At 37.9% G+C, this 16,258-nt stretch overlaps 1 protein-coding gene across 2 annotated transcripts in view; it reads right to left on the bottom strand.

The window, feature by feature from the left end:
- Positions 1-2,297: 2,297 nt before the first annotated feature.
- The window catches only part of NKD1 (NKD inhibitor of WNT signaling pathway 1), a 94,871-nt gene continuing 80,910 nt past the window's right edge, over positions 2,298-16,258 (bottom strand). For both annotated transcript variants that reach the window (XM_030457777.1, XM_008501302.2), the window contains 5 exons: positions 15,508-15,603; positions 9,285-9,432; positions 8,183-8,267; positions 4,093-4,223; positions 2,298-3,330 (listed from right to left, as the gene is read on the bottom strand). In XM_030457777.1, coding sequence (XP_030313637.1) covers positions 2,756-3,330; positions 4,093-4,223; positions 8,183-8,267; positions 9,285-9,432; positions 15,508-15,603 — 1,035 coding nt within the window. In that variant the 3' untranslated portion in view covers positions 2,298-2,755. The remainder of the gene's footprint in view (positions 3,331-4,092; positions 4,224-8,182; positions 8,268-9,284; positions 9,433-15,507; positions 15,604-16,258) is intronic.

Consider the following 16,258-nt stretch of genomic DNA (forward strand, 5'->3'; position numbering starts at 1 on the left):
TGCACGTAACAACTGCAACACAGTAGTTAGATACTGTATGTTCATACATGGCTGGTGTAAAGGTTTAGTATGGGGATGCCATGTTATTACAATGTGTTTGTATTTCACAGAATCTGAGCAAGGCAAAATTTGTCTTATTAATCTCCAAATACAATAAACCCAAACAAATAAATGCAAGGCTGTAACCAACAGTCAGCTGTGTTACTTTTCAGAGTTCACCTGGCACAGCTGGTACTGCACACTTTTCAATCAGACTGGTGCTGTTATCTTTTCCAGCAAAGTATCTCTGGGTGAAAGAGCATTTATGCCTCCATTGCTGCCCTTTCTTCAAAAAGCCCACCATTCAAAGCACCCTGGTTTTCCAGAATGTTTTCTGATTTTCAGCAACAATTTGCATTGAAAAACGACTAAGAAACAATTCCCACCTCCAAGTTTTTTCTAGTATATGCTTTACTGAAAAGAGAACAGCTTTAATAACATCTTCAAAACAAATAGCATGGCATCCCTTCTTAGATGGAATGTACACTTGTGGGCTTGCATGCGGTATAACGTAAGTCACTTGAATACATCAGACTTTGTTAACACTATAGTATAAATAAGCTTATTCCTTCTACTAGACATATAAATGCCTTTTTGTTTTTGCAGTCCATAGTTATATATACATTGAAAAAGAATGATACACAAGCAGCAGAAAAGGCTTAGACTAGAACAACTCAGTGGTAACTAACCAAATTTGTGGCCTTTTCATATCTTCAATACAGAAAATTCTGCATATAAATATTTTTCGACTTTAGGAATTTTAAAAATAAACAGAACAGTATAGTTGTCACACAGATCAAACACACTTTAAAAACATTCTGTTAGATGTAACAGAACACACCGTTGACAGCTAAAAAAAAAAATAAAATAAAATAAAGCAGATCTTTTAAAGAGAACAATAAGTCTAAACAACTACTGATCCAAGGAGACAAGAGATGGACCTAATTACCAGGAAGCAGTGATTCTGTTCCAATTCCACAAGAAGGCAAGGCTTTCCACATTTCTTTAAAAGTTGATGTCTCCATGTTCTTAGAAAGGACAACATCCCTTCAAAAACTGGTCAGCAGTAAGGTTATACTTCATTTTGGACTGATCAAAAATCTAGTCAGGAAAAAATATACCCTAATCATAAAGGGCTTCTAACAATGTGGGATAATTTTTTTACAATATATACTATAGGCAAAATACCACAACATTTAAAATAATTAAAACCAAAAGCAAATATGTTTAAAGAACAATTATGCTTTTAAGTGAGGAGTCCTCTAAAGTTCCAAAAGCAACGTAGGTGTTTTACAGTCACTTTCTATCTGTAAAATAGTGTTCTGTACAAACCCCAACTGAATGCACTATAAATCTGGGCCCCACAAAAAATAAAACTTGAATGTACTGACCCTTCTTTTCACTCTTCCAATTTGCCTTCCAATTTGACCTTCAAGTTTCTCAGGATTTAGTAAGATCTTGTGGGTATGGTCTCATTCTCCTTCACAGAGTGGAAAAGGTAGAAATGGCCAGAATGATTGCAAATGATATTTTTTACATGTTGATTTGTCTCTAAAGTGGGAGAAGCACAACTAGTAGGTGCTGGGGAAATTTAAATTGGAGACACTGGCTTATGTTTCTAAAAAGTCACTGTTGTGGAAAAAAAAACTAATGTTAATAATCAAACCACAGATTTCTAAAACACAACAAAATGTACCTGAGTGTGCATATTTATATATATATATTTATATTTATATTTTATATATATTTGCCAACATTTAAAGTGAGAAAGTATACTTTCCTCAATTCTTTCTCAAAACAAAGAACTGTGGATTTAAAAAAAAACAAAACCCTCAAACAACCCCACTCCTTCTCAAGCCCCTATGAATGATACTTATGGCCCAAGCACTAAAGTCTAGTGATGCTTTTGAAATCTTCATTTCACATCCTCCTCTTTACGCATGGTTACCCCAAACAGAACGGAGAGTAAGCAAAAGAAAAACCAAAAATAAAAGATGTGTATTTAAATATTACCCAGTATATAACAGACTGTACTTGTGTCAGTGAAGAATCTCCAAGAAAATAAAGTGTAAGTCATACAAATGTAGCTCTGTTGACAAATATAGATAATATTTCCTTGCAATTATTACGATAATTTGAAAGGATGTGAACACAAACAGGCTACATGAATGTAGTATATTAAAATTCCCACCCCTCCCCTCCCCATACATTACAATCAATAAAAAGAAAATAAAATCTGAATAATACTAGAGGTAGCAGCTGTTTGTATTTTCTGTTATTCTGAGTATCTCTGGAGTCCAACCCTTCGAACATTGCTCCCCTGATAAAAGGCTTGTGTGCGATCAGCCGACATAGAGCAGACTGGTGAGTTAGATGCCTGCAACAGCCTTTGAAGTCTCTTTCCCACTACAGTGGAAGTAGTATTTGTAAAGAAGTGCGTTGACGACCTGTATTGAATCACAGCTCAAAAAGCTATGGCTGTTTGCTGTTTTACAAGCCACTTAACAAAAAAAGAAAAAAATCCACAAGGTGTTTAAGTAAGCTATGAAGTTCCACAACACATAAATAGGGTAAGTTTCAAGAGTTCCATATAACCTCTAAAATATATGCTAGCTGAATATTAATGGAGTAACAATAATATTAATCATAGTAATGCCTTAGTTCTGGTACCACAACACATTTCCTTCATATGGGATGATTCTTGGAGGATGTTCTCTTATGTCTGGTAAAAGTGATGGTAGTGGTGGTGGTGCTCATGGTGGTGGTGGTGTTCATGTCTTTGTATCATTTGTCCAACTTGGCCTTCATATAAAATGACTGTGGGCAGGTCTCTCACGTGTTCCTTTTCCAAAACTGTCCCTGGGGACTGGAAGGTTTTGCACATTTGGTGATTCTCCTTCGCCCTCTGCTTATGCTTCTTGTGAACCTGTTGAGATTGCAAGGGGAGGTAAGGAAGATTCTGGCCCACCCGTGCACTTGGGGAAGCCATTGGTATAGGTGCCCCTTGAAAAGGTTTATTCCTTACTGCCCTTCCTGGATGCACAGGAGCAACGTTTTTGCCCTGGGCCTTGGGAGACCTCACAAAGTGCTTGTTTGAGTCCTGGTTTCGGAGCCGCTGCTGAATTTCTGCAATCTTGGCATATGAACTCTCAGCCAGATTGATGTGGCTCTGATCCAGCACTTGAGATTTCCTGTGGTGAGCATGGAAGTTTTCAGGTTCATGAGAACGGGATCTAGTTTGATTCACAACTCGGCTTGGTGGGTCATGTTTTTGAGCTGCTGGAGGAGATCCTAGGAAATAACAAGTTGAGTTAGTCATCTAGCATTTCAAAGTTTTAATTAGTAGCAGTCAGTTGGCAGGGAGAGCATTATCAGCAGAGTGAATTTTTCCTAAGGAAGTGAATGCAATTATAGCTGTCTAATTTAATTATGTATAATAGTTATGACTCGTAAATAATACACATACAAATATACACACACATCTATATATATGCAAATGTGTGTGTATTAAAGTCTTTACACTATCTGCTCTTGATCCTCATTTCTGCGAAAATCACCAAAATAACTGTGAGTAGAATTGCAAAACACTCAGCAGAGGACAGGGCAAAGAGGAAATCTGAATTCCTTTAATTTGAAGGCAGAGGCCAAAATTCCAGGTATGAACCCACACTGTCAGATTTTGGGGTCAGAAAATACAATTTTGAGGGCACAAAATACCTTCAGGTATCATCTTGGGGATGAGCTCCAGCATCCAAAAATCAGTCCCCACCTCACCCATGGACTAATCTTAAGAATATAGATGTCAAGATTGCTCTCCTAGGCTCACCTCCAAGTTTAGCTACACAAACAAGTACTTCAAAGCAGGCTTGCAGCACATTAACCACTCTGTTGTGATACCACCTTCACCAGTAATTACCTTGCAGTATTCACACAGTATTATTTCTTCCAGCAAGTCACTACAGATAAATCACAGATTCACAATTCACTGTCCTTGATGTGGACTGCAACTAAAGAAATAGGATGAAAAGGTTGTAACAAAAATTACCAAATTACCTGGCCCAAACTTTGATGTGTAGTTTTCTATTCCTGCAAGATCCAAATAGTGGTTTCTCCTTTCAATGTTCTCATCAACACAATGACGATAGCACCCACTTTGCTCTGGATTGTTCTCACTCTGGTGATATCTGTCAGGAGGAAGCAAAATTACAATTCAGCAGAACTTCTTTAAAGTTGTTATTGCCATCTGCAAACCAACAATTAATGGCCCCTTTGAAGTGACAGGAGTTGCTCAAATAGAAACAACACATGTTTGAAGTTCTGGGTGACCAGATCTGCTAAGTTGATAGGCCTGAACTGACTGTTCTTTCCCCTCAGATAAATTGACCCCGATGTTGCAAAGCCAAGACAAGGAGGTTTTCAAATTGCATTACACATGCAAAACAATAAAAATGCTCCTCAGGTTTATTATATTCTGTCTTAGGGACAAACCATTCAGCTGATTCTCTAATTTGGAAGTGCCAAAGAAAACCTGCTGTTTGATTCATGACTGCTCCCACCGCTGTCAGAAAGTGCTGGGCTAAGTCTCATGCCAGATACATGTTCACATCTATCTGCTCCAGAAAGGCAGGCAGCAGCACAGGTGTAGTAACCAGAGAGAGCCTGAGAAGAGGTGTTGGTAGGATACCCAGAGGTAACTGCTGCTTTCCAAAATACAATTCATAAGGTCAGATCAGCCGCTGACTTCAGAATCTCAACTCCTTTTCCTGCTCAGCTTTGCAATTTTATTTATGGGAGAACTATTTCCTCAGAACGAATATCTGGAATACCATTCATTTATGAGGCAGGAAAAAAATCAGGCAGAGGTTTACAATATTGTAGGCCATAATGCCAAACGATTTAATTCAGCAATTTAAATGGATGTCTACTGATATGAAAAGTATTTTCAATATAACAAAGAGGATAAGCAGAGAACTCTCAATTAAGTCACTGCCTGTGATTCAGAGAGCTCAGTCTCCAAGACCACAAGACAGGCTTAGCTCTTTCTCTGTGCAATTGCACTGATGTCACCCTAAGACCAGAATTTGGCCCTGTATCCTACATCAGTTGCTAAATATGGGCTCTGTATTGTATGGTGCCCAGTACTCCACTTTTAGTCTATTAACACATTTCCAGGTTTCCAGAGGCTGCTGATCCCACTGAGCTTTGGCACAAACTGTTTTCTTGGTCTAGTGTAGTCCCATTCAGGGGCATTACAGAACCAAGTCCCCTGTGTCTCTGCCAGACACAGGTCTATGGTTTCTTTGATGAAAGACACAAGATTTGACCTACCTAGAAGATAATTTTTACTTTACTTTGATACAGGTAGAGTCCCCTGAATGAAGGAGTCTGCCTGGAAAGCAGGCAAGCTTTAAAGACTCAAAGTCAGCTTTGAACTCCAGGAGTGATATGGGGTACTCTCAGAAAAGAAGAAATGTCCAGATACTCTATATTTTTTTGGCTACATAGCCAGCTCAGTACCCTTCCTGACTCAGACACACCTCTACAGGCTGCTACGCTTTAGCAGGTCAACATAAAAGACCTCTGGGGCTAGAACCTGGCTACCTGGGGTTGCCAGGCGTGAATTGCCTACGGAAAACATTAGGACCTGAACTTGTCCCTGCTGAAGAGAATGCACAGTTAACTCAGAAAAAAATGAGTGATGCAACACAATTAAGCAACACTGGATACAGCACTGTCTGTTGAAAGCTAAATTAATGAGGAAACTGTTTTTTGGTACTTGTAATAAATTCCATCTCTCATCAAGACAGTGAAGAAAAACTACACCAGTTCTGCCACAGCCCTGCATTCTAATAGCTTTCTTACATGCAAGATGACATTTAACAATATTCATGCAAATATACATGCTGCAGCAATTATACACCAATGAGAGATATGCTCCAGTGTCAAACAGAACTATAAATACTTCAGAGAACTGAAGCATCTGGAATCCAGCCCCACAGTGCTCCCCTGTGCACATATGGAAAGGCACAAGCATGATTCAACCATGCATAAAGCACAGAGTGTAAAACATGTACTGTATTGTTACTGTTCTTTGGTTTGTTATTTTTTTTTTTTAAAAGACATCTCCTTAAGTGTTCATAGCATGTATGGAAGTCCTTTCAAAAATTCGCACACTGGAGTGACATCCCAGTGGTAGTAAGCACACAGCAATATAGCAGGTAAAGACAAGAGAGCAGAGACAGAGCACAAAAATGCAAGGACATTTCCTGAAAGCTACGCTCACTCAAAACATAGCATAGACTTTAAGCCAGACAGAGAGAAATCATGTAAGCAGGATAAGAGAGTGAGAATGTGCATCTGTCGGGAAAAGGAACATGTTTGAGAGGCTGGTGTGCACCATATTTTCCCTGTTGCACTGAATGAAATATAAACTAGAATGGTATGAAGATACCTCACCCAAAAAACTGCTCGCCAGCACTCTCCCACCATCTCTTTTGTACTACATGTGCCAGGCAAGCTAGCTGGATCTTGATCCTTGTATTAGCCCTACAGGTGCAAACTCCTGCCTCTAGCTTCCAGCAGATATCAAATCCAACCCACCTACCTTCCACCTTCAGGATAAAAATGTTTCTATCTATTTTATCTTGAATATTAATCACATCTTGCCTAGAATTCCTGAGTGACTGAATTTCTGAAATGTGTGCACTTCTCACACTCATTGCTACTTTCAAAGGGGAAACCTCTGCATTAATATTGGGAGATACTGATGAGTCTCAGAGAGCTTTCCTGAGAAGGACAAATGCAGAAGAGCCAAGATTCTGCCTCAACATTTAATGTCTCTATGTGGATTTGAAATAAATGTTGAAATAAATATGTTGAAATAAATGAATACCCTTTTATTCTTTTAATTACAGCTGAAGAAAACAAATGCAACAATGGTTCAACGTCCTAAACTCTACCATTTGAACAAACATTCCCTCTGCCTTAGCGTGAAACATAAAATCCTACAACAAATCAAATCCAAGATGACTTGTTTGAAGCAACTGATCTACATTGAAATGTATCAATTTTACCTACTTTTGTTTTTCTATCCATTTTCTACCATTAAAATGCTAAATTCAGAAAAGGAATAACACATCTGTGACTGAGAGATTAACATTCTTCTTAGCTGTAAAAAAATTTAATACTTGAAAAATACATTGCAAATGATTGTCACAGACTCTGAAGCTCAGTGCAATAACATCTATCAGGTAGGTAGAACTCATGATAACTGAGCAGATGCACTATTACACATTTTCAGAGAAAAAAGACCTGTTCAGAATGATATCCAAAATAATACTGTATGCTGTGTTAGGGAAGAACTAGAAACCTTTTTTTATCTAAATGGTAGGCAGCTGCAAGTGTACCTGCAGCTGTTCATAAAAGAAACCATTGTGCTTGTGCTTTACTGGAAATTGAGGCAGTCTGAGTCACACAGGCTGGAATCCATTGAAAGATAACAGACAGGTATGTTTTCAATTGGTGAAATGTATGCTGAAACTTATGGAAAAAATAAAAAAAAGATAAATTATCCAAATTTTTCTGCAAGGTTAAATTAAATATACTGGTTGTAAGCAAGCAAGTTAATTCCTACATGGGTACTCCTTAAAAAATTAATTTTGTAAGGCAGAAGTTGACCCCTAGTTGAAGTGGTAGTGGGGAATCGTGGTTTCTGGCAGTGGGTAGTCAGCAGAGTCTGAGCTGGAGCTGAGTTGACCAGTGCAAAAGATGGGCTGGAAGGAGAGAAAGGGTCTGGAAGGCTTTAGGACACTTTTAGCCAAAAGGTTAAGCTATAAACTCCACTAATACTAACAGGTATAATATTTGCAGATGGTATCTAAAAAGACATAGCATGTCCTCCAAAGAGCCAAAAGATGATAATTTGTGTATTGGGTGATACAGATTTGGTTTTGTTGTGGTTTGCTTGTTTGTTTGATTTTCAATATCCAAAGTATGCACTCATGAAATCTGCTGATGGTTCCACAGAGAAAAATGCTGTAATTCTTCTACTTTAACACATTTTGGAAAAACAAAGCAAGCAAGAAATCAGTGGTTGAGGTTTTTTCACAAGTAGTCAGTACCTGTCAGGAGACTTTGCCCTTACCTGAGGGAAGACCTCTGCTTCTTCTCGGAACTTCTTAGTTCCTCATTGGCTTTGCTTTCAGCTCTGTGCCTGGCACTCTGCAAATCTGCCAACAAGAGAGAGTACATTATTCTCACATTACCATCCTTGCTGATCAGTTTAACTCACACACTACACTGCAAATACATTTTTTTTGTCAGTAAATCAAAATGTAACATATCACTTTGTGTAACCTTCTCAAAAGTGCCTTTGTCTGCAAGACAGATTTTAGGCAGACATAACCCTTACTGTAGGACATTAGTCAAGGTTAGGTTAAATGAAGCCCCACTCGCACTGATACACTTGTCCTCAGGAGAGTTTGGTAATTTGGAGCTCAGTGATGTACTAATGCATCACATAGCTCCCCAGCAATGCAAATTTGCTTATGTCAGCACCTGACTGAGTGGATGTATGCATTAAAACTGAGGTAACACGGCTCTCCTTTTGGGGAAGGTGACCACATTTTCTACTCAAGTATTCCTTTATAAACCTCTAAATATTTTAATTTAGTACTACTTTATCTACTGCAGTAATTATGCTGATACAACTATTATTAGAGTGAATACAAGGTGAATAAAACATCAGCATACAAGTTATTTTATAAAGGCAGATTCTGCCAGTACAGAAAAATGTGCATTTTTTATATGTATAATCATAAAGGTTACTTATGTCTAAACTGTTTATTTTTAACCAGCAGCAGTGATAATTACACACTTGCAAAAAAACCAGTTAAGCCACTTCACCTGTTTCCACACAAACTGAGTGCTGTAGTATCAGCAAAGCTAAAGGGTACAAGTTGAAAAGGCCTTAAAACTGCCTTGCAGCACACAGAGACAATTTCACAACATATGAGTTATTGTTGCTGACAAAAGGAAACAATGAGGAGAGGGAACCCAAATTTGCTTAACAGACACTGGAAGGAGAGTAGATAATTTTGTACCTGAGATTTTAAAACAGGCTCATGAGGTTTAAGACACCAACATTATTTACCTTCAAGGCTGTATTTATTTGTACTAACAAAATTTGAAGATGGATTTCTAAGGGATTCTTGTCTTTTTTCCAATAGCTGATTGCACATTCTTACCAGTATGATTTAACAGGATACTCTTTTTCTTCTGGCTGCCATCTGGTGCCACAGTCAGTTTCACTCGCAGAGTTTTGCTGGAGCTAGGAGAATGGTTTACTGATGCATCAACTACCTCATAGATGGTGTGAAGCAGGCTGGTAATGTCCTATAGTTGGGATGAAACACAAAAAGGCATACTACTGTGAAAAAGGCCTGAAACCTACAGTTCTGATACTTAGCACTATTTTGGACCTGGAAATATTAAATGCTTAAATGTCCTCAAGTCATTGAATTTAAAAGAGCTAAAAACTTGCACAGAACCTTACAAGAAAGGATCTATTTCTCTGCTTTGTTAAGCCCATTTTTTCTAATAACAGACTCTAATATAGCTCAAAGACCCAGAAAAGAATTATTCAAATAGATTCCAAATTGTTCTTCATCAAATGCCATAAGATTTACAAAATGGGACAAATCAGATCAAAACAACAATAATAAAAGCAGAAACCATTCAGGTTTCCCTGACTGTGAATCAACAAAATCAAGTTCTGCCTCTTCTTTTCTGTTGGTTTCAACAGAACCCAGGGATAGCCATTCATACTGCACTGAAAATAGAATTCATGTGATCAAAACAAATACAGCAACTGAAGAATATCTTGGATGTTAGTGTTTTAGTACTTCTTGGTGGGGGTTTTTTTGTTTGTTTTGTATGTTTTCCCTGGGGATAGTTTTGTATAATTGTTGACTATATAGAAAAAAAGCAGTAATAGAAGTGGCAGAACTGTAAACCTCAGGTCTGGAAGCAAATGATGTCTAAATGTTACACTACTATAAGCATGTTGGTGTAGCTTATTTTCAAAACCCTATGCTCTATAATAAATATAAAATAATATAAATAATAAATATAGAATAATATACGTATATAAATAATATAAAACTCTATAATTTTTCCCATTGCCCAGGGGTCATGCCCAAAACACTGGTAGCTCAAAGTTTAGTGTTCCCTCATGGGTACCAGCACTTCAGTAGTCAGTATAACACACAGTCCTCATTATCCAGCTTTAAAAGTGACACAAAAATACTAACTTCTACTCATACAAGATTTGGGAAAATACTGACTTTATGGCCAGGACAAATAACTTTACAGTAGGTGATTTTCCAGCTAATAGGCAGAATGAATATCTAAATTCTAGTGGGTCCAGACTTCGTCTTAACCTGTACCCTCTTCTCTCTAACTTTTCTGCACTCTGTGGAATTTCTCCAGACTTGTAAACTCGAGACAAAATGCTCATAAAAAGAGAGCAGAATTTGCAGTTTCTCTTTTATTTCCCCAGTGACATTTTTTTGTCATATCACTGCTGTAAGAGTATCTCTATATGGGCTGTTCCTACCATGTCAGTAGCCACTTTCTTTCCTCTCCACAGGAACAATCAGAGACAATCTGCTGGACACCTCACAGCTCTTTAGCACATCTCACCTCTCACACTTTCACCCTAATAACAAAATAAATATCTGACAGCCAGCTCAAAGGGCTGGAATTATATTTCATCTATGAGAAAACGCATTCAAGCAAGAACACAAACAAAACACTTCTGTTGCTTTATACACTCACCATAAATAATATTTTTAATAATCCTGAACCTTGACCCAAGCCTTCCCCTTCAGCAGAATACCAAAGGACCATATTTATTCTTAACAGGGCTTCACACACCCAGCACTTTGGTGAATGAAGCCCTTCCAATACATGCTTTACCAAGTGTTGCTTAGTCAACATGGCATCTTTCCACACAAGGCTACTATCAAGAGGGTATTATCAGCTCTTTCATTCACAATAATCAATCTATCCTTCTTTTTTTCAGCTATGCCAGATGTTTGTACAAGCTGATCAACTAGTCTATTTTAACTTCAATAGGCAAAGACGAAAAGGCTTCACTCCTACTGTCCTCTTACATGATTTTTTTCCAGTGATAAGTCTAACTTGCTGGTATATAATCTTCTCCTTGTGTTCTGTGAGGGTCTTCTTCCAACATGCCACTTGACTCAGCAGCTTAAGAAGTACTCCCAAAAGCTGCCAAGGATGGCCAGATGCAGCATTTGTGTGACACATACTTGGCAAGCCAAAAATATATACATACAAATATCCCATTAGGACAATCTACATCCCTCTGCCAGACAGGCCTGGATTAACCAAACTGATGTCCAGGCTCCAAGCAGTTAAAGAGGCTGAATCAGGACTCCTTGTGACCCTGTGCTCTGCTGCCTGTGAATTTTGTTACATGTTTAATACCCAACTTCCTCCATGGCAACCTGAACTTCTTTGCATTCTGACACTGAATGAATGTGGTCATCAGATCAGACATATACCAAGATCAAGGTTAGGGATACCCCTAAGTAGCCACTTAATGCTTATCCTGATCTTTTAAATTATAGAATCACAGAATTACTGAGGCTGGAAAAGACCTCTGAGATCATCAAGTCCACCAAGTCAGCTAGATAAGACTACAGGTAAATGAATCTTGTAATTAAAATGTTGTTGTCAGGCTGATAAAAGGCAGTAGTCTCAGAAAAGCCAGTATCCTTCCTCAAGTCAAGTTTTGGTACTGAATGCAGAAATGAGCTCAAACCTTGTCACTCATTAGAGACAATATGAGCAAAAATAATTAAAAAGAGAAAGAAAAAAAAAAGGAAATAAAATAGAAGAAGAAAACCAGGAAATTTAATGTAAGATACAAAGAACATTTTTTATCATTAAAAATGTATGAAGAGAAACATCAATATCTGTTCATTACTTTTCCCTAGGAAAAAGAAAAGTACAAATGTCTCATTTGTACTTTGTAGACTGATTTATACATATAGCAGGATGCTTTTATTGCCACAACAGCTTTGTTTGATCACATTTTTTTTGAGTCATTCTTATTTGGAACCTGAAAGGACCTTCACTTGATATCTACTTCACAACTAGTCCAGAAGAAATTCCCTTTTTTTGCTCCTGACAAGAAACTTTCATTATTCCTGTACAGCCACTTGCCAAAGAAAGTTTCTTCCAAGAAAGAACTGATTAAAAAAAAAAAAGGCCAGTGTTTATGAAGTATAATTACATTCAGAGAGCACAATATAAAACCTCATGGATCAAAACACATTAGTTCAATTACCCAAGTTTCAAGCCCAATTACAAATATCCGTGTGAAGATAATTACAGTGCAGCTGTCAGTTCTAAAGAGGCCTGCAGTACATAATGAATTGTCCTCTTATGGCTTATGCAATGAAGGGAAACATTATTAGCCAAGTTTTGTAATATACATATTAGAGTAAGAAAAGATCTCCCACTTCTCCAAAAGAACTTAAAAATGGTTGTCTTCTATGACAGAAAAAGGAGTAGTCTAATAATGCTAATGGAGCAGTAATGTAATCTTACAATTTGCCATCCCAATAATTATGCTTTCATAATGGGTGTATCTCTTCAAGAAGCATGACTAGATCTGAATTTCTAATTATAAGGACTACAGAAGTCACACAGACTCTAGGAAGAAATCAAAGCAGTTATAAGTTCTGAAGATGTTAAGATCCAGAAGAAATTTCACTACGATGGAATCTGAATGCTTTTGTGGTGATTTGTCATTGTGTAAAACCCAAGGGAAATTTTATTCAGTAACCAAATCTGTATCTTATTTACAATTTTCAACCTTTTTAATGAAGAAAACATTTAGTCCACTTGTAAAATTGCACCCCGCCTACATGGCTCTTAAAAACTTATTAACACTGTGCATTCCTCTGGAAACTCTCTGGACATGAAATCCAATGTTTTAAATGCAATGACTTTGAATCAGATGAAATGAATGTGGGTGTGCAAGTCACTTCCTTTTCCTGTGTCTCACTTTTCCAACATAAAACCAAGAATTATTAGACTGACTTCTTTTTTGTAAAGCACCTCAAGGTCTACAGATAGAAGTCTGATTTAAGAATAAATCCAGCTATAAATCCTAGAGACATTAAAGTGAAATTTTCAGAGAAGGAGAAAAGGTCTGAACTAAGATTTTCTCACCAGAATACTGGACTTCTGTTTAGAAAACCTGACTAGTTCTGAAAGCATTTGTATCAGCTCCCTAAATGGCACTGGTCCTTTTCCTCAGACTGTCCGTTCTGACCCTCATCCAGCTACGAGCTTCACATAATTTTAACTCAAATCATGTGTGTCATTCATTTTAATTGAAACTATTCACACATCCAACATTTGCCGTTGTTATTTGCTGGATTAAGAGCAGAGCTGCTTAAAAAATGACAGTATCAAGCCCACTATGTTGACTGCCAGTCTCTAAGGGGCTAATGGAACAAAAAATTCTGCATCATATGAAGAGACTGAAATTCCTCTTTTGTGGCCAAGATTATCTATGAGCTGCTATCATTAATCATTCTTGCACAAACAACTCTCAAATTGCATCTGGACTCAACATCAGACAACCAACAAGACAGATTATAAAAGCAGGAACAGCTTGCAAAAGAAACGTATAATGTAACTGGGAAACTCTGCAATGGTGCATACTATTTGTTTCTATCTTTGGTAACATGTAAAGAGTTGAAAATTATCAACCTACTTGGTCCCTTGGTTAAAAGAATTTCTTTTGGCACAGGTTCAAGCCTGAATATAGCAACCTCCAGCCCTCAGAGTAGTATAATTTTCAATCCCTCCACAGATTTGGGTTCAGTTAAGCTGCAGTCTGCTCTTGTAGCAGGGAGAGGTAGTTTTGGCTGTAACATATTCTCTAAGTACAGTCAAATTAAGCTCTTTGGCGTACCACATAATCAAAAATAATTATTGTATACACACAAACTTAAAAGCATATTCTTATTATGTTCAGCACATGGAACTCCCACTGACACTAATGGGAATTCCATGCCTAAATGTAAAGGACACCCCTGTGTGGGTTTGGGCTTTGTGGGTTTTTCCCCAATTCTTTGAGAGTCATGATAATCTTGTAATGAAGACTTAGCCTTGTGTCTCAAAAGATCTGGGTTCAATCTGCCACTAGATTCTTGTGAGACTTCAGGCAAGCTGTTTCATTTTTCTGGTCTCCCCCATACAGTAATAAATGCAATTCTACTTCACCACCTCTCCCCATCTTCTCTATATACCTTGTCTTCCCATGTGAAACTCTTGAACTAGCCTATAACATTTTATCTACAGGAGGGACACATTTCGTTTGACTGTTCAAAACACTATCAGAATGGAGACAATTAAAAAAGCCAAGTGATGATGTTCATATACATGGGAAAACCCCCAAACAACCACTATATTTGGCAATTTGTTTATAAATGTCAACAGATATTTGTTCCAGTCTTTTAAGAAACAATTCTGCCCTCATTTGCTGTCTAAGGTCACTATACGTTCAGTAATTACCCTATTCCTTTCAATCAGTTCTTAGTAATTTTCAGACACCATCATAAGAGCCAAGAGAAACAAAGCCTCTCAATTTCAGCTGATTATGTGAAAGCATAGGAGCCAGTAAACACACCTCATCAACAAAAAACCAACAAAAAACCCAAAAACCAACAGTGGCAGCACATTGCAGTAAAACTCAGTAAAAGACATTCTTCTAGAAGAAATATCATTCAATTTGGATAGAAATAGTTCTGAAAAAGGACTATAGTCTAATCTACACATGCTCTATTTTACTTATTTGCACAGGAAATATGATTTCAAGACACCCTGATAACAGAAAATACACATGGTTATGCTTTGACAGCCATTCACTATGGTCCTCCAGCAAGCATCACTGATGTTACTTATATGTGGAGGGATAAGGCAGAGATCAGCCTAATATTGATGAAAACAACAGAACAGTATAGTTAATCCTACTGGAAAGAATGTCAGAAAGTAGCCTTGCTATTTGGTTAGCTTAACTCTGAAAAGCAGGAGAGAAGCCAGAACAATATACATTTGCAGGGGTTTATTTTGACAATGTGTTTAGTTGTTCAGTTGTTTCAGATATTTTTCCTTCTCAAATGCCAGTACTATTTTTTAAAAGCTAATCCCAGATATTAAACAACAACCAGCTTAAAAGTGGTACAGTACATCTGAAAACAGTAAACTATTGGGGAGATTGTTTCTAGGAGGGAAGGGTCCATGGAAACTGATGTTTAAACTGGCAGGACACTTCTATTTCATAGAAGAAAAAATGTTCCTGTTATAAAACACTTCTCTTGTTAGCAAATGCTGCACACAAAGGGGCAGCTGGACTTCGCTTACCTCGCGCGTGACTCTTCCGTTGTTATCAAAGTCATACAGTGTGAAGGTCCATTCTTGCCTGTTATCTTCCTCTACAGACACATCACATTGCAATTCCTAAGAAACATGCAAAGAGCAGCTGATTACCTAAAGCAAAAGGCCCGTTTGCAGAGGATACTCTGGGTAGGAGGCTGCTTGCTTGCTTCCTTGCTCCCTCCCTCACAGGAGGAAGCATTCAGGATACATCCTGGGGTGGTCTATGTCCACCACTGTGAACGGGTTGCATCACAGTCCCATGATAATCCTAACTCCCTTGGACCAGGCTTCAGACAATCTGCAAGATGCTTTCTACTTCATTGTAGAAAACACAAACAATTAGAAGAAAACTACTCCTGAAGCTCTTGAAATATAGTAAGATGTGAGAAAGAAGAGAAAATTAGCAGCAACAGACTCAGAGAATGAGGTGGCACACCATGGTGCCAGCAGCAGTCAGGAGTATGAACTGGACATATGGCACAAATCCCCACCAGTGAGACCTGTCCTTGACCCAGACATCTGATATCCAAAGGTAGTCAGAGTTAATGCAGTACAGAATCATGTCATTGGAGCTCCTGAAATGGAGCCTGCCTAGCAACTGGCAGGTAAGAACAACCTGGGTGTAGCTCCTCTAGCGCCTGGTCCTTATTTAAACTTCTGTTGTGAAGTTTAAACGCGCTTCTGTTAGTGAGTGTGACTTGTGGAAAGCCTGAAGGAATCAATTTGTTAAAGGGAA

Source organism: Calypte anna, chromosome 11, assembly GCF_003957555.1.
Source record: "Calypte anna isolate BGI_N300 chromosome 11, bCalAnn1_v1.p, whole genome shotgun sequence".
In the NCBI taxonomy this organism is placed as follows: Eukaryota; Metazoa; Chordata; class Aves; order Apodiformes; family Trochilidae; genus Calypte; species Calypte anna.